Source organism: Crinia signifera, chromosome 5 (assembly GCF_055691185.1).
Source record: "Crinia signifera chromosome 5, ASM5569118v1, whole genome shotgun sequence".
Classification (NCBI taxonomy): Eukaryota; Metazoa; Chordata; class Amphibia; order Anura; family Myobatrachidae; genus Crinia; species Crinia signifera.
In genome coordinates, this window is record NC_139221.1 from 198,806,330 (window position 1) to 198,826,536 (window position 20,207).

The 20,207-nt window shown below is 40.1% G+C and overlaps 1 protein-coding gene across 1 annotated transcript in view; it reads right to left on the reverse strand.

The window, feature by feature from the left end:
• Window positions 1-1,221: 1,221 nt before the first annotated feature.
• NFX1 (nuclear transcription factor, X-box binding 1) overlaps window positions 1,222-20,207 on the reverse strand; it is a 105,342-nt gene continuing 86,356 nt past the window's right edge. The window contains exons 19-24 of the mRNA XM_083188419.1: window positions 14,108-14,149; window positions 10,708-10,803; window positions 9,506-9,572; window positions 8,807-8,952; window positions 8,107-8,211; window positions 1,222-6,486 (exon numbers count right to left, since the gene is read on the reverse strand). Coding sequence (XP_083044545.1) covers window positions 6,411-6,486; window positions 8,107-8,211; window positions 8,807-8,952; window positions 9,506-9,572; window positions 10,708-10,803; window positions 14,108-14,149 — 532 coding nt within the window. The 3' untranslated portion in view covers window positions 1,222-6,410. The remainder of the gene's footprint in view (window positions 6,487-8,106; window positions 8,212-8,806; window positions 8,953-9,505; window positions 9,573-10,707; window positions 10,804-14,107; window positions 14,150-20,207) is intronic.

The window sequence follows — 20,207 nt, forward strand, 5'->3', positions numbered from 1 at the left end:
ATAAAAGGAGGTCCCTGTTGCATAACAAACACCATATAAAAAAATAAGCCATTAACCGACCAGCGTGTGTGTGCAAAGGGGGGGGGGGGGGGGGGTTTGGGGGGGAGACAGCGAAATTGGTAAGTGAGTAGGTTGTGTGTGTGTACGATGGTTGTGGGGACAATGAGTGAGCTGTAAGGGTGTCAGTCTCACAGAGGAAACTGGTAATGAGAGCACTTTGGAGGGGCAAATCATGAGATATGCAGGTAAAGTTGGCAGAAAAGCCATGACCACTTGATTAGATGTGCCCGCCAGGCCAACAGTTACCAGCCAGCCCCTGATCCCCACACACATACATGTAAGGGGAGCTTGCAGATCCTTATCTGCTCTCTGGAGGTTTTGCAGTTGGAGGAAAGAGTTGAGCAATAGAAACCACATCTCCAAAATGAAGATATAAAAAGATGTCAAGTATGATTAATAAATATCCCTGCACACACATAGCAGATCATATAAATGATCACATTTTACTAGTGCCAGAGTTAAGTCTTCAGGTACTTAACTGGATCTATAATGCCCAAGCTTTTACCTGCCGAAGTAAACATTAGCAGGTTTAGAGGTATTGATCTTTTAGTTAAGGAGTCTGGTTTTACGACCTTGGGGCACTTGGCATAGTCAAAATGGTAGACTTGATTTACAAACATTCATGGCTTCCCTAAAAACATACCACCACATTTCCGTTCACGGAGTACCTTGCAATAGACATGTAAAAAAAAAAAAAGTGTGTAATTGGTTGTTATGGACTTTAAATGTACATCTTTCAACAATATTATTAACCTTTTGCAGTCCAAATTGTTTTTGCAATTCAAACAGCCTAGTTTAAATGTTTAAATCAATTGTAATTTTGTTTTATTATCATTCAAAAATGGTTGAATGTTGAACGAGGTTAATGTTCTTATTTTAAAGTGGCTCACCGCTGGATCTGCTACTAGCACTAGGGCTGTCTAGTTCTACATTATCATTCATTTTTTCACAAAGATAGGTTGGATACTATGTCCATAAAGGCACCAGTATGGCTGTACTGCTAAGGGAAACAATCCCATGATCACCATTATCACTGAAATAGTATCATTAGTAGCCCCTTTATAATGAGTCACTTGTTCCTGTGCTCCAAGGGCCTGGAGGAACATCTGTAAGCACGAGCCTGTACATACCTGTAGTAAAAAGAAACACTCTTGCACCAGGTCACTGATAACACTAGTCTTTATTACAGAGCGGAAGCCATGTGGCACCATAAGTTGAAAAATATTTGTAAAATATTTAGAAAGCTTTTATCTGTTTCTAAGAGGGATAAAGTAAACCCTTCAGTCACATAACACAGTAAAAATTAATAAAAACCACCATAAGCAGCAGATTTCACAGTTGCATGGATATGATTTGGATAACATTCATATTGCCCAGCCTATACATAAAGCACTGTATGTTTGCAGCACAGACTGAGACAGGAATTTTCACTCTTCACTTTTAACAGGCAAAAGCTATATTTTTTTGCACAATTCTTCTAAAACAGTCGTTTTTAAGTGCACAAAATGACTAATGCCCCGATCACTGTGCTTTTCCCAGTTCCTATACAGGAGCTGAACTGCAAACGTTGGTGTCATCAGGAATTGGTGCACCTGCTCACATATAGAGAGATCATGAAAGCCTGTGGTAAACAAGTCTTTGGAAACCCTGCTCTAGATGATCAGTGTGTGGACAAGACTGGACTTTAATTCCTCCTGTGGTATTATAGGTGGCAGAAGGCATCTGTGATCATTACAAGAGAGTATATGGTCAAAGGCCTGTGACTGTTATTTTCTATTGACAAAGAGCAACATATGGTAGCTAGCTTAATAAGAATAGCGGTATGAAGAGAGGGGGATGATATTATTAGTGCTGGTCCTACATAGATCTCAAGCATATACAGTATTACACTCATGTTACATTATAGCATCAGGAAACCAGTACTACACCAGTCAGCTTTGAAGCAAGGGGCTTAATTACTTGAATTTGCTTCCTACAAGTATTGAGGGGAAAATCCTCCTTGGATAGGGGAAAGAGTCAAACTTCAAAATATATTAATTCATTTCTCATTACCATAAATCCTTCACCAATAAAACAAGAGCTAAGGTTTATATAGGACACTAATGCATTTAAGTAGAATGTGATAATTCCTTCTTCCAACAACTGATTTTCTATCCCGAAATTAAATTGTTCTTGCTGCAAGTGTAAGAGCATTAGGAAGGGTAGAAAGTATGCAGTACTGTGGGCTAGTGGTAATCCAACTCAAGGTGCCCATACACGTGCCGTGCGATTTTGGCACTTGAAGGGGGATGCGATGCTAGCCTTTTTTTGAGCTTATAGTTCTACAAAAGTGATGTGATGCAATGTAGCAAAAAAAGTACTGCCTGCAGATACTTTTTGTGCTATACAATATTGTACCCGTGGGGACACGCATTGCATCCCCGCAGGTACACGGTGCGATTCTATCAAATGCGATGTATTTTGAACTTTAAAAGTTCAAAACGCATGCGATAATCGCAGCGTGTATGGACAGCTTCAGTCCTCAGAACCCCACACAGTTCACGGTTTCCAAGTCACCCGGCAGGTACACAGGTGCATTTATTACTCGCTGACACATTTTAAATATATCCACAGGTGGAACTAATTATTTTGATTTGAGACCTGGAAAACATGCACTGTGTGGTCCTGGGGACAGACTTTTAGCAGTAGGCAATCTAGGTATCGGTGCATCTGCTCGTGCATACATGGCAACCCGTTATGCAGCCGCATTAACCACCGACAATGACATCACAAAAGTGCAAGCAAATTAAAATGCCCACCCAGTTGTTTGAGCAGCCGATTGGTCAATGTGTTTATAATATTGGTCACTCTGGTGTGAACCCAGCCTTACAGCCGTAAGTTAAATAGAATTATACTGCACTGATTACAGGCTGAAAAAAATATTGTGTTTGCTTTTAGAAATCTATAAATGGATTTTCACCAAATAAACAATACTGTAACATAATCACTGCAGGTTAATACATACATACAATAATTTTGTATGTTATGTAAAGTCACTATTTGCTGAATTTAATAGAGAGAAAAAGAAAAAAAAAATGTATGTGGTGTACAAATGTTTCAACACTCATTCAGCATGAAGTGTTTCTAGCAGTGCCACGATTTCTGCCAGAGAATAAGCTGCTTACCAGGTGACTGACAGGTTGCCCAAACCTTTGCACACTTCACATACACTTTACAATTCAGCACATTAAATTCAGCAAATATCCATTTGAAAGCAAAATTAGTAGTTATGTTAGTTTTTTTTTTTCCTATTTACAAATTAATTGAAACATGCAATGTGTAAACATGATCTTTTTTTTATGACTTTGCCTCACTGTTCATATATATTAGTAATACTTCACCCATGTAAATTATTACAGGGGTATAATGCAAACATCTGAACAGATCATTGATGTTCTATAGCCTGTCACTTAGAGAAACAACCCCTCCCCCCTTTAAAAAAAAAAAAAAGGAAGTATTACGGCATATAAATTTATAAGAGCACTTATACACATAACAAAGCTGACAAAGAAGCAATTCTAATGATTCTGTGTGGCTGTCTGCAGGCACAATGAAAAACTAAATATATTTGTGCTTCATCATTTCGCACTGAAGTCATCTGTTACCGGGGACAACAAGTACATCCTGGCCACCACTGGCTGTTGTCCTAACAACCAAACAGAGAGTCAGCCTATAAGCAGCCTGGAATTTTAACCTTTTTTTCCCCACTGATGCTCGGTGCTGATGTAAAATGTAAATGAATATGCTGAGCTGCTATTATTTCCATGTAATACATAAAACAATATCTAGTAAGGAGTGCTATACCCTGCAATATATTTTCAATATAGAAAGGTCAGATCTAGCGATCTAAGTGATTATTTGTTGCACTGATGTATATGTGCGTGGTATATTCCACACTCTGCTGTCCGTTTTTCCCAATTAGTTTTTCCCATTGGGATATTTTATTAGATCACCCAACAAAAAGCACATTCTCCCCTAAAAATACAGCACCGTTTTTGCCAGAGCTAGATGGAACAAAATCCTCATGTTACTGGAGTCAATTGGATAGCCCCCAGCGAGCAATTTCCCTGTCTTCAGTGAGTAATTGGATACTGGAATTAGTCTTGCTGACTTGGGGAAACCTAGACTATTACACAAGTCTCCTTTAAAATGATGACCCCCTACCACATGAAATAAAAAGGGATATGGCCCTAGAGACCTGAGGGGAATGCAGGTACAGAAATTAAACTAGTTCACAAGAAATAAAGGATGTTTTTTTTGGGTGGCAAATAAAATCCTGTTCAGCAGCTTCATATACATGTTGTATGTAGTGGTGGTGAATAGGAAAAAGGCAATTTTTATGTTGTCCTCACGTCTGTAGACACAAGTGCAACTGTGCGTTACTCTGTGTTTCATGGTTTATACCAATTGGTCAGGAATGAACCAGTTCCCGAGCGGTTCGCTTCATACTAGAATGAAAGTGCAATGTACTTTATGGGATTTCTTGCATTATCGTATTATTCGGATGTGCACCCTACCAAGTTGTATACAGAGAATGATTTATATACAAAATTTAAAAAGAAGACATCAAATGCAGGATAAATAGATTTACTTGTTTAGTTCATGCTTGTATGAATGCAATGTTTTGGGACTTTCTGGACCTTTTCCTGCTATAAACACATGGAACAGGTCACTACAACGTGCTAAGGCAGATATATCATCAGCTCAAAAGATCTTGTGAGATGGATCTATACCTGCTTTAGCACTTTGTGGTAACCTGTTGCACTTATTGAGCAGCTTAAAAAAATGCTCTGCCTTCTTTAGTAATCATTTTTATGCAGGGGCATTTGCGCAATGCCGTCTAACTGTTGTGCACCCAGTTTTTGTATTTGCTGACATGTGGGTACATGACTAAACAAATATATCTATGAGGGTATAAGGAAAGCACTCGCCAGGCTTGTCACTGGATGTGCAGAAGATATTGATTAGTTTATAGCAGCAAATCAGAGATACATGTTGACGTTTCAGTCCTCTGGGGGACTGTTGTGAAGACCTGTGTAGTACCTGTTCATAGATGCAAAACAGGCACCACTCACGTCTTGGCAAAGATCCCCCAGAAGACCAAAACATCAACATGTATCCGACTTGCTGCTATAAACAAATACATATATTTTGAAATTCAACAAGTCTGGTGAGTGCTCTCCTAACACCCATATATATATGAACCCTTCATATATAGTATATACGGTACATGTGTGGATGGGCAACTATGAAAAGGGTTAGAGAACCAGTTTACACTTGGTTCTGATCATTAATACTTCACATGGAAAATATAGACAATATGAGCAAGCTTTGTCTAAATAAACTACTCGCACCAAATGATGGTGTACAAAATAAATCTGCGCACTCATAAACACAAGTGGGAGCACATAAATCTAATATCTCTAAAGGCCACCAATGACATAGCTAATATCACAATGTCACCAATGCTTATCCAATACAGAAGGCTAAGCACTAAAATGACCTCCACATGGGTAATTTTGTAGCAGTAAGTGTGAGCTTGTTATATTCAACAGTAAGGATTACAGACAATGCACATCACTTCTAAATATTTCATGGAACCCAAGCTGGAAGTGTTCACGTCATTGTTTTAATGAAGTGTACCTGTGGGCCTTTTTAAAATATCTATTAAAAAAAAAAAGACTGGAAGCAGCGTAACAACTTACACATTGCAAGCATAGCCAACGCAATCCCCCTGCTGCCCTTTACATTCTTACCATAATAAAAATAGAAACATTTGAGGCCTCTGTGCTTAAGTCATTTGCAAATCCCTATGAAAACCATTAAAGTCACTAATTTGTGGTTCTACACAAAGGTTTATGTATAAGGTACAGTTTTTAGTGTGAGGTAAAGAGGTAAATTCTGCAGCAATTTAAAGTGTGTCTTGTAGCTGGTGTGTCCTGGCCAGCTTTAGTTGGACCTAGAAACAAAATTAAACTGTAATCTATTCTCAACAAGTCTACAATAAGAATCTCCTTATCTAAATCAGCTGTTAAATATATATATTTCATTTAACCAGGCACCATTATGCAACATATTTTATCATTGGAACATCTAGTGCAGCTATTTCATTAAAAGGATGGTATGCATTTATTATTGTGAAACTTTATTTTGGATCAAAAGCCAAGATGTTGTGAGCAGAGAACCACGTTTTAGGATTCTGTGACATGACCGTGGCTATCTAAGCTTGATGTGAAGATTTCATAGCTTTGGAGCCACTGAAGCAGGTTTACAAACTCCTCTTATTGTTTTGATGTAACGCAGAGATCGTACTAGTCTTGCACATCAAAGTAGTCTATTACAGGTTCATCCCACAGTGCTTTCTGTGCGCCACTGCTTCCTCCATTTCTGAAATAACAATATTCAAGACAAACATGAATTCACAGATTTATGCTGTGTGTTTAGTACAAATACTATAAAAAAATCAAATCCTATTTTTCACAGCTGTTTATACTCGAAGAATAGCCTTATTTTCTTTAACATGTGTTAATACGTAATTCCTGATGTATTAGGAACTAAAGTTAATTATTTAGCCAATTTATATGAGAAGCATTAGTATTCCCTGACATATGGCAATGTGCACCTGAAGTTGCACATCAACTAGAGAACATAAAGCCTAGGGGGTATTCCATAATGTCTGGATTTTCAGCTAGCCTTTTCAATGCGGTCGCTTTCAACTATTCTCCACAAAAAAAGCTCCCAGCAAGGATCAGAGCCACCCGTTCGTCCAACTGTTCACAGCATCTAACCGAAGCAGCAGAGACCAGTGCAATTGACATAAGCCGCCGACGGATCACAGGATTGCCTCAATACCGCCAGTACGGAGCCTGGCAGCATGGCCAAGTGCAATCCTCTCCCTCTCCCTGAGAGGAAATAGGTAATGCGATACCAACTTTAATATTGTTAATGGAACACACTCTATAATTACCCTAACATGCTGCATTTATGAGATGGTATACAACATAATGTCTGGATAAAAAAAAACTTTATTAGTGAAAGGGCCACTTTTTCCACATTAGAGACGGTACAAGCACATAATTGAATGTCTTCAAGGACACCAATGATATTGCTATGTTAATCCACCTCCTCCTTATAGAAATACAAGGAGCGAGAAAGATATATATTTAGTATATCTTTGATTTCTTAAAAAAAATATATATATATATATATATATATTATTTACTATATTATAAATAACCGGTTGTAAGAACTCTCTTTTACATACATATGTGAACTATAATAAAACGTATAAAAATGTTGCTATTAATGAATCAGTGGCATTTTGTTCATTTGTACCAGCCTTCCTTTATTTAAAGAGTACAGTGTCATTTGATGAATTCGTACCTTCACCCGTGAATATCATTGGTATATGTATGCATCCACAAGCATGCTACACATTGCTTCTTAAAACCAACTACTAGTATATAGTAATACTTATCAAACTAGGGATTTCAATAGCACCTGAATTATTTTAGTCTTTTTTAATATTTTTATTTATGCAAGATAAACAACATTCTCTACTCCTAATATTTTTCTATTTATAATGTTGCGATAATTATTAATGGCTAGATTTTTCAGAGTTCAAAATGAATGCATGTTTATATACAGATATCATCAAATCTGACAGTTGACCTCTGCTGAGTACTTGGGCTAAGAGGTCAGGTCAGCCTGTGTATAGAAAGTTTCAATCTTTTGTTGTTGTTTTTTTTTTCTACTATTACTTCTGTGGGTATCATTGGAATACTATAAATCGGATTGTGGGGCAGATGTATTAAGCTTTAACAAGAGATAAATCCAAGGGTGATAAGGAGAGATAAACGTCCAGCCAATCACCTGCTTATTGCCATGTCACAGTATGTGTTTGAAAAAAGTCAGTAAGGAGCTGATTGGCTGGACGTTTATCTCTCCTTATCACCCTTGGATTTATCTCTTGTTAAAGCTTAATACATCTGCCCCATTTTGTCTTACCTCTCAGTGTGATGTCTATAGTGGGCGATTGGTGGAGGTGGCCGTGTCTGCATCTCCCTTTCCATTACAGTCACGAGTGAAATATTTGGGCATGTCGACTTGCCTCTAAAAAAAGATTGTTGAACAGATTGATTTAATCAACTTCTCAATGAAATATGCTAATACAAACACCATGTATTCCCAATTTCCTAGTAATGTGTCATTACGTCCTGTGATAAAGTAACAATATACCATATATACTCGAGTATAAGCCTACTTTTTCAGAACATTTTTTATGCTGAAAAAGCCCCCCCCCCCCCCCCCCGCTTATACTCGAGTGAGGGTCCCACTTGAGTCAATATGTTTTCCCAGTTTTTTTGTTGTAAAATTAGGTGCCTTGGCTTATATTCGGGTCGACTTATACTCGAGTATATACGGTACAATATTAAACTGGTTGACCACACTAATGGAGCCATTTGAAGCATCCTGATCTCTGCTTGTTAATGCAGACAGACAAATAAAAAAAACTTTGATCTCCTTATTTGGCATTTAAGTCAAATAAAATCTTGCATTACTCTCAAGAAAAAAAACATTTAGTTTTTTTGCATTTACACAGCACATTGCCAAATACGTTCAAATGAGTATGTCAAACCAAAAACAAAAATAGTTCTAATTTCCTTAGCACAACCAACCAAGTCTAGCAATCAATGTAACAACGTACTTTACAGCAGTGATTACGACATTGCGCTTGGGCTCACTGTCATAGCTCACACTCTCAACGGCGTACACCTCCGCCAGATCATGGATCAACTTCCGATGGTCTCTATTCATTGGTGGAAAACAGTGGCTTTTTTTGGTTTGCTTTCCCTGAAAAATATTTACCATTATGAAGTATTGTTAGTTCTATAATCAAGTATGGCTTGAAAATACAACAACATGCTTCTCTTACATCTGACATATTACATTTATTTGCCAAGCGTTGGTGCACATGCAAGGGATGGGGAAACTTTGAAAATTGTACAAAAAATAAGTGTTAAAAAAAAAAAAATGATAACCATGAAGGCTTTACTTTTTAATCCAGCCTCGTAGCATAATCTGGGTCAGTTTTAGTATTCCACAAAGAGTACACCCTGTTACTAATGGGCGTACAGGTGGGTCTGTAATGTGCAGTCAAATAAAATTACTGAAAATAAATGTGTCCTTTTGATACATACATAAAAATGCTCTTCTACACATGAGAGAACTGCTTGACTAATGCAGTTATGCAATTCACCTCATTGCGAACTGCATAGTGTTACTATAGAGTGAGCAAGTACTTCTGCAGGGATCCAGCACAGCTCTGCTGAAGGGCGGTGCCACATCATTCTGTTTGGAAAAGGTTACGCCACATGTCTAACATAAGGGAGATCCATCAACCAACCTTGTTAACAGCATCTACAAGTGCTTTTATTTCTCTCTCAATTTCAGAGACAAACTTCATATCTCTCCTGCAGAAAGAAAGAAAATTATCATCAACTAGGCACTATACCAGTGGTTCCCAAACTGTGCGCCTAGGCTCCCTGGGGTGCCTCAGGACACTTGCAGGGGTGCTACGGGTTGGTCGTCCAGGACCAATTAAAATTATTTATGATCAATTATTTCTGGACAAAACCAGTGCTGGTGGCTGCCAATCATAAAATGTGTACAACCAGAACCAAATCCTGCCCTTTACCACATAACTGAACCTAAGAAGCACATATAAACACAATCTACTTAATTTGATATATATTTTTTGGGGCCTAGGGGTGCCTTGGAAAAATTCTGATACTCTAGGGTGCCGTGATTAGAAAAAGATTGGGAACCCCTGCACTATACTATTAATATATTACAATATCCATTACAGTATTAAATTATGTTTGTTACTAGCTCCAGTACAACTCACACAAGAGTAAAGGCCCTCATACACTACTGCTATTTGGTCCGATTTGACCAGATTCTGAAGGATCGGACCAAATTGCATGCGTTTGACATCCCATCCGATGCAGTCCCATGTGCATTGGGTTGGACTCTACAGATTGAACCTCCTGCACATAAAATCTAACGGATCGGACCCATCAGCGGCACATCACGGGTGTTTCTTTGGGTCCGATTCCATAGGTGTGTGCCAGCAGTGAAGCAGGTACGGGAGGTGGGGTGGGCAGTAGCTTGTAAGGTCTGGGAAGCAGGCCGATTGCCAGTTGCTGAGGTCCGGGCGGAAGACAGAGCGTTGGGTTGGGCAGTAGAATTTATACAAAACAAACTGTCAAAAGACTCTCTCAGCCAATCAGCGGCTGGACAGAATTTTGACAGGGTTTTTTTTTGTTAATTCTCCTGCCCCCACCACTGCTTCAACTCCCCGGGAATCTTTACATGCAAGAAACCGCATTTGATTTCTCGCATGTAAAAATGACACATCAATATGAAATCAAAAGTTAGCCGTCCCGGGGAGCTCAAGGAAATTTGGGTACCTATGTATGGGGGCTTAACAGTACAAAAAAAAAAAAAAGCTTATATATGGCGTGATTCAGGGTACATAGAAATACAGTCTAATACCACATGCTCATGGAAATGCCAATGCATGCATTTTGAACACAAAGAACAAACCTGGCATCATCTTTAAGGCTATCGTTGTACTTGGATCCTGAACGAACATTAAAGGGATCAGAATTTTCAGAAATGTTTAAAGCCTCTGCTAGACACCTGTAAGAAAGTGTACAACAATACTAGCAAAGTACAGGACTGAGATCAGCAAAGCAGCAGGAATGTTTATACATTGTAACAGAATATAAACTACATTCAGCAGGTGCAACAAAATATTGGTATTGGTAGTTCACAAGTACAAATCTGGTGTGCAGAACACCAGCAACTGCACAGTCTAGGTATATGGTATGGATGTGCAATGATCCACATGAGTCTACATTCTCATTATGTAAACATGCTTAGCATGTTGTAATTCATATTGGCACTGATGAAATTTCAACATTTTATCCCTGGTGACCCATTGGGTTACTTACTTGCTCCCAAAGTGGCATCTTCTAGGTCCTGGCAGTTATGTGATGTTTCAGTTCCAGAAAATCACCTGAAAGAGCAGCATTCTGGGAAATACACTGGCCCCATCTTCATCCCTAACCTGCCACCCCATGCAGGCCTAACCCTAAGTGCCATTTCACACAAACTTTGCCCAGCTTCTTGCCTGAAAGTTGTGCCTTTCACATGCACTGGCTCCGTGAGCCGATGCAGTATTAATTTGGGGGTGGGGATTACCTATGTTACGTTGATGGCGGGGGAGAGCTGAAACCCACCAAAAATCCGGTGTGTGTGAAAGGCACCCATCTCTCTCTGCACACACTGTCATGTAAGGGCGGTTCAAAAACGGCACAGCAGCCGGGAAAGTCAGTTGGCTGTAACCAGGGGGCCATGCCGTGTCCGTGCAGTGTGAAAGGACTCTCTAGCTTCAGTATGTAACTACATTTTACACCCAGCAAAAAAAGTAAGATTTTTTGCCAACCGGTCAAAACCGGAGTGTGTGTGTGTGTGTGTGTGTGTGTGTGAAATCGCCCTAATTTTTCTATCCCACAGCACAATCGTGAAGTCAACATTCTGAGACTGTCAGGATTTCAATTGTTTAATAATGTTGACATTGTAACTGTCAACCTAATTACTGCATTCCAATTGGTGCTTGCTGTTTTTTTTTTTAAAACAGGTGGTCTAATGTAGAAAGCACAACAAACTAAATGGCTACAGAAACCAAAATGTATTCTAATACAAGTTGTAGGGGCATATACAAGTATATAAATGAATCTTAATACTAAATTCTGTTGAGTATATGGACAGGACAGCACATACTGTACTTATCTTATGGATAATGGTAGTGTGTAAGTTAAATACCAGTATCAGATTACTGCATATAGAATATGACAAAACGCCTGCTTGTAAATGTGGATATTTGACCCTTTAACTTTATAATGTTGGTAAAATGAAGAATACACCCATTCCACTATTACATAAATGATGACCATTATATTAAATGGTTACTCTACCAATGCAAATTTTACTTCACAACAACAACAATAACAACAACAACAAAAAGACAATAAAACAGTTCAAAAACTTACTGGGACACAAAATATCCATCTTTGGATAGTTATTTCAACTTGGAATACAGACACACATACACATTTGGTTCTGGAACACGTACATATATTTGATAAACTTATACTGTGTGGGGCTACAAGTTCAGTACCCAGTACCATCAGCAAAGTACTGGAGGTGGTTATTTGGTGTCAAATGGGCAATTTTTGAAACCTTTAAAACAGGATTAGAAATAATAGCACTCAATTTTATTTCGCCATTGACGATGTTCTATATTTATTTACGCGTGTATATACAAATTTTCAATAAAAGTCTGAAAGAAAAAACAAACCATAAAGAAAAAAATTACCATTTACAATTTCCAAACTCAAGTTCAGAAACCACTTCAATCCTGGGATTCAAATCAAAAAGTGTCCTAAATCCTGGGATCTCACTGATCGAGATCCTGGGAATTGGTATCCCAAATTGCTGTCCATCAGCAGTTTGTTAAAGATCACCTGGACAAGCCAGAAGGTTATTGGAGCAATGTATTATGGACAGATGACACCAAAATAGAGCTTTTTGGTTTAAATGAAAAGTGTTTGGAAAAAGGAATACACTGCTTTTCAGCATAAAAACTTAATACCATCTGTGAAACACAGTGGTATCATGGTTCGGGCCTGTTTTACTACATCTGACCCAGGACGACTTGCCATCATTGATAGGATAATGAATTCGGAATAATACCAGAATATTCTAAAGAAAAAAATGTTGGGACAAAAGAATAGTTAAAGAAATTTAACGTTTTTGAACGGCCAAGTCAAAGTCCTGACATTCCAATCCAATTGAAATGTTGTGAAAGGACCTGAAGCAAGGAGTTCATGGAAGAAAACCCACAAATATAAAAGAGTCGAAGATTTTTTGTATGGAGTAAAGGGATAAAACTTAAAGCTAATGTTCAGGACTAAACAACCATTACCAGAAATGTTTAGATGCAGTTATTGCTTCATGACACCAGATGCCGAAAGCAAAGGTTAACATACTTTTCTACTCACACATACAGTACAGTATGTGATATTGGACCATTCCCCAAAAATGAGCACATCTAATTTTTTAACTCTTGTTTGATTTGGTTCCTTTTTATCTAATTTTAGGACTTGCGTGAAAAAAATGACTCTCCTGCTCAAACAAGATATCTTGAAATGATAATTGCTGATTCACTCACAGGCACCTCATTTTTTTTAAATTAGCATTTGTCAGATAGTTTGTTCTAGAAAGTTTTAACAAGTTTCCACTGAATCCAGTGTGTAGCTTAATGATAACTCTATAATGAGCAATTTAACGGACTAATTCAGACTATTTCAATGCTTTTTGGTAGTAAAGCAAGCATGTGCAAGAGAAACACTAAAGCGGTGTATATATTGCTCAGCAATATATTGCTTAGTGTCTCCTTTTCATCAGCGACCAGAGATGGTCGCTGATGAAAGGGAACCTCTGCTGCGGGAGCCACAGACGGAATCAGCTGGTCCTGCGACCAGCGATCATAAGGGGGCTAAAAACGGGAGCGCGCACCCGGAGATTTATCGCCGATGCACACTCCAATTGCATGGAATATGGTCGCTCAGTGACCATATTGCCAGCGATAAATGCCTGTGTGTACGCACCTTTATGGTAATCTGTTCAAATTATAATTTAAACGTAGTTTCCCGACCATTCTATATTCTCCAGTCATTTTAACTAAAGTTGGACACTCCACTTTGTCATTTTTTTTTTATTTGCCACTGCCACTAATTAGGAAAATTACTATGTTCCAGAAATATGTATTGTTCACCACTGCCTGCCGATTAACTGCGTCAGAGGATAAATACATCTTTCCTCACAACCTCATGCAATACTCTAATCACACAATATAAATAAAAATGTGCCTGCTTACCTGTTTCTTTCCAAAGCAAAACATTCTTCATCACACTGCAACCTATAATCAAAGCCAACATAAAACAAGTCAGTGGGAAGCTAGTCGCAGAAAGGCGATCATTTACATGGCCAGATCTCCAACATCCCCCCAAATGCTCCTAGTACTTAATTCGCCTACTTGTTCTAACCTTTCACAATTATCCTGAAAGTGCTCTGCTGCTGGATAATTTCTTGCGGATTTGCTGTGACAATCACAATAAAATTGTTGCATTCAACTTTGAAAAAAAAAAAAAAGGACACCCACTCACATTGTCTTTTTGCAGAGAATGCAGGGAATATGGCATGTGAACATAACTTTGATATCTAGTCTGTGTACTAAGAATATCTGTAGCACTTTAAAGATAATAAACATTGTATTAACCCTTTATTATTTATTTATTATCAGTTTCTTATATAGCGCATACATATTCCGCAGTGCTTTACAGATAATATTTGAACATTCACATCAGTCCCTGCCCCAGTGGAGCTTACACGCACGGACATTCTAGGGTTAAATTATTGGGAGCCAATTAGCCTGCCAGTATATTTTTGGATTGTAGGAGGAAACCGGAGCACCCGGAGTAAACCCACGCAAGTACAGGTTGAATAAACAAACTCCACACAGTTAGGGCCGTGGTGGGAATCGATCCCATGACCTCAGTGCTGTGAAGCAGTAATGCTAACCATTACACCATCCGTACCCTTTGATTGCCAACATCTCAGTGAGAGATGTTCTAAATATAGGCTAAAAATGCCAGCGTGGCTTACATTTGTTATATAAATTCAAATAAAAAAAAGTGGTGTAAAAAAAATAAAAAGATTAAAAAGTATTTTCTAGTCGTTTGCTTGGCAATTTGCATTTCTAGTTTGAAAAATTCACTTGGCACTCAAAGGGTTAAACGACATGAATAACCGTTAAATTAGGAAATAAAACCCTTAAAGTCCATTGCTCCAGGTATTTCATAATCAAAGTTATATAGATATTATGCTACTTGTGTACTTTCACGGCGGCAGTTAAGTAGTCAGCGTAGCGTCCCTGTCAGAATCAGCGTAGTGTTCCAGTGGCCAGCGTAGTCAGCGTCCCTGGCAGAATCAGCGTAGTGTTCCCACGGCCACTTAAGTAGTTAGCACAGCGGCAGGTTTATAGTCAGTGGTGGGGCTGTAGCTGTAGCTTATCTAGACTTTAGTAACGCTTTTGACACTGTCCCACATCGCAGACTGTTAAATAAACTTGAAAGCTTGGGATTGGATTCTAAGATAGTTGAATGGATAAGAGCATGGTTTCAGGACAGAAAACAGAGTTGTAGTAAACCGAGTACAGTCAAAGGAGGGAAAGGTTACAAGTGGAGTACCCCAGGGATCTGTACTTGGACCAGTGCTTTTTAATATCTTTATTGGTGATATTGCAAATGGAATTGAGGGTAAAATGTGCCTTTTTGCAGATGACACAAAGGTATGCAACAGGGTAGACACACCAGGAGGGGTAAAACAAATGATTGATGATCTAGGTAGATTAGAGGAATGGTCAAGAGCATGGCAACTAAAGTTTAATGCCAAAAAATGCAAAATCATGCACTTGGGTTGCAAAAATCCAAAGACTAAATATAGTATAAATGGCACTATAATGGAAACTACTGAGGAAGAGAGGGATCTAGGTGTCACTATTTCAGGGGACTTAAAGGCAGGTAGGCAATGTAACAAATCAATGAAGAAGGCAAGTCAGATGCTTGGTTGCATTGGGAGAGGTATCAGCAGTAGAAAGAAAGAAGTAATAATGCCACTGTAAAGGTCATTGGTACGACCTCATTTAGAGTATTGTGTTCAGTTCTGGAGGCCATATCTCCAGAAGGATATAAATACATTAGAGACCGTTCAAAGAAGGGCAACCAAAATGGTGCATGGCCAACATCACAAAACATACCAGGAAAGACTAAAAGATCTTAATATGTATACTTTAGAGCAGAGAAGGGAAAGGGGGGACATGATAGAAACTTTCAAATATATTAAGGGTTTTAACAAGGTACAGGTGGGAGACATTCTTTACAGGAAGAGGAGCAGCAGAACACGAGGACATGCACTGAAATTAGAGGAAGATTCAGGGGAAATTTGAGGAAGAATTACTTCACAGAAAGAGTAGTAGATAAGTGGAATAGCCTCCCATCAGAGGTGGTAGAGGCAAATACAGTTGTACAATTGAAACATGCTTGGGATAGGCATATTGATATCCTTACAAAAAAATAAGGATCAAACATGGTTTGAGGTAACATGTTTAAAAAAACGGGCAGACTAGATGGGCCAAGTGGGTCTGATCTGCCGTCAAATTCTATGTTTCTATGTGTCCCCACGGCCAGCGTAGTTAGCGTGCCTGTCAGAATCTGCTTATTGTTCCCGCTGCCGCTTAAGTAGTTTGCTTCCCTGTCAGAATCAGCATACTGCTGCGCGGCTACCTGCAGCTAGCCGGAGTTTACGTAGTTAGCGTAGTCAAGTCAGCGTTACACAGTTAGCGAAGTCAGTCAGCATTCTGTCACCATAAAATGTCATTGTGTCAGTTATGGCTTCCGCAGAATTAACCATCTTTACCTGCTGCAGACGGAGGTGTCCGTGCAGTTCTTACAACGCCACCACTTGCTGCCAGAGACAGGGCATCCTATGAAGCTTAATATAAAGGAGCGGATGTGGCGCTGCCACATTAGAAGCTGTGGCAAGAAGGTTAGTCTCCGGGCCGCTCAATGGTTTCAAGGATGTCCCCTTGAAATTTGTTTCAAGGATGTCACCTGACATTTATGACCGTTCTACGGTTCATATTTTCTTGAGAGGAAGAGCTAACAAGCATTACATTTTGTGAGTGCCACCTCATGATTTCCCCCCCAAAAAACACCATTAATTTACAACAACCTTATGCGGGAGTCATGTACCCTGGATTTGATGTCACAGCCCCAATGTACAGCAGAAAAATCAGCAGCAATTACCGGCAGTGACACGGAGAAGGCCGCCCGGCAAGATCACACCAGCGGAAGAAAGGGGCAACACGGGCACACCGGAGAGGGAGTAGGTGAGTAAGTACTCTGTCAGCAGGAGAAGCGCAGCGGCAGGCGGCTAATCAGTGCCAACCGCTTCCCGGCTCCCTGCCAGAAGAACCACGCTGTACCAAACAGGAGTGACGGACAGCGCAGCAGCCCGGACGGCGAACGGTGCTGACCTGTCACCCTGAAGAGGTACAGCACAAGGTTCCTCCAGAACAACCGCCGCCAACCCCCCAGTGCACCGGCATCTCCCGCAGACGTGATGCCTGGAAGCCGATCGACCCAAGCAGCCCAGGGAACACCAACACCCCCTGAGCCCAGAACCAACGGAGCGAGCAACAACATCCCAGCCAGGCAACCGGCCCCCAGTCCAAGACGCCCCCCCATCCATCTCCCTGCCCACCCCCTGTGCACCCCTACACCACAGCATTATAGATCAGTACATTGGCAATTGTATGTGTTAATCTGTATGCTTTATCATTAATCCCCACTTCACTGTTTTGATTTGATCTGTAGCAATATACGTGAATACAGACATTGTATCAACCTATCTGTGAAAACATTTGGAATGTATACACTGTGTACTTTTGTTCATAAGTAAAGTTACAAATTATTCAAATCCAACCACAGTTTCCAGCTAACATCATTATTTCCTATACACCACACCAGCAAAAGAACTATAGGGGCAGAGCGCGGTACCAATACCCTTTTCTCTACGTAGCAGAAAAATCATGTTGGACGCATCCTGCCTCAACAGTGGCATATCCCGTGAGACAGGTGAATGTTTCTTAACACCAGTGGCCAGCCTTGATTCCAGCACCCTGATGTCCGCCCTCCAGACAAACATTGAACCGGGTACCACTATATACTCTGAATGTTGGCGCGCATACAACACTCAACAATGCAGGTGGTTTACCTTTCATGCGTGCGTCAAACACCGCTACAATTTCGTGGACCAGACACTGGGGTTCATATTCAAAACATTGAAAGGCTCTGGGGGTCATGCAAGTGGAGGAACAAGAGACACAGAGGCAGTGCATCAATGCCTTGACTCCTACCTGCAGGAGTTTGGCGCAAAACACTTGGAGCAGAGAACGCTTTACTGCGCATTTTACATGCACTAACTCTGATCGCAACAGCCAACAAATCATCCGACACAGCTGCGTCAACATCAGCTGCATTTGAAAGCAATGCAGAAAGTGAAGAATGACTGTTTTTATAGATTCTTTGACTTATTATTTGATACTATTGTATATTGTTCACTGCTTTTTTTCTTCTTTATTGTTCACTAAAATCCAGTTACCAGTTTACACATGTCATCATTACTGTTTCAGATGTACTGTATGATATAATTACAAGGGGAAAGGGGAATTTTGTCTTTGCACTAGTGTCACTGTTGATTACACAGAAAGAATGTGTGTTTAAATGTGTCGTTCCACTATAAGATGATATATCATAAGATACTAACGTATCTGTCAATTATGTAGGTGGAGGTGCTCCCTAGAGAGTGATATGATGCAAACAAGAGAGAAAGAACAGAACTCTCTCTTTTTTAGGGGCACAACTTGATTTGTTAAGTGTTATTGTATATTTAAAACTTCGCTTTTATTAGGTTAATAATTTAAAATATTGGGAGCCAACCATAAGGACAAGAACAATTTTACATACATACATAGAACATATATCACCTGTCAAAGAGAAACTGTGTCTCCTGGACAGGAAAAAGAGGGAATTTTTAATTTTCTATTTGATAGTCACAGATTTGATAGTCACAGTTAAGGCCCATACACACTTGAAGATTTTCATTTCGAAAGACTTTGCCAAAATCTTTGATAGATATATCTTTCCCCAAAGTAGTTCGTACACACTGAACTATTTTCCCCAAAGAGCAAGAGATTTTCAGGAAGCGAAAGACTTTGCTGAAAATCTTTCATATAAAAGGCTATTTACATAATGGGCGGGGTTTAGATTCCAAGCATGGGAGCAGGGGACATTTTATTTAGTTAATTAATGCTGTCCATATTTAATGGTTATAACCTTATAACTATACATGCAATATGCTGGGGCAGGCTAGCAAAGTATACATTACCGCCACCACTGCCCACCAATGTTTATATATTTATATACCCACTGCCACCAATGTGGGCAATGGGCCAATAAACATTGGTGGGCAGTGTTGGCGGTAACATATATGTTGCTGGCGCATGCTAGCAATGTATACATTACCGCCACCACTGCCCACCAATGTTTATATATTTATATACCCACTGCCAGCAATGTATATTTATTTAAATACTCACTGACCACCAATGTATTTATTTAAATGTATATTATATATCTATAGTATATTGCTGGCGCAGGCTGCCAATATTAACCCCTTGAATGGTATGCCCGGAAATTTATCGGGCTCAGCTGCGCTGCCGCAGCGGGCTGTCCCGGAAAATTTCCGGGCATACCACAAATATGAAATAGGTGCACGCCAGTGGTGTCCAGGTGTACACCACTGGCGCAGCACCTCTAGAGCCGACCCCCCCCCCCCCCCCGCTCATTTCCCCAACCCTCCCATCACCTGTGCTCCGGCGATCGCACGCCGGAGCTCTTCTAACCCCGCTCCCCTTGCCGCCTGCCGCCATACTTTTAGTAGCAGTGACGTCGGCGGCAGGCTCAGGGATGTTCGGGGGGACTCGGGAGTGCTCAGGAACCCGAGTCCTCCCGAGCCGCGCCGAACATCCCCCAGCCTGCCACCGACGTCACTGCTGAATGTGACAGGCCGGCGGCTAAGGCAGCGGGGACAGTGGCGGCAGGGAAGTGCCGGAGCAGAGGTGAGGGACGGGGGCTTCCAACTGTGGTGGGTTTTGCTGGGGCAGGACAAACCTGTCAGCAAAACCTACCACTCAAGGGGTTAATAAACATTGTTGGACAGTGTCAGCGATAACAGTGTTGCCAGCAGCATATATATCGCCATTTAAATAAATAAATAAATTGGTGGCAGTATGCATATAAAAATATAAACATTGGTGGCAGTGGGCATGGGCATATACTGTACTGCACATATAT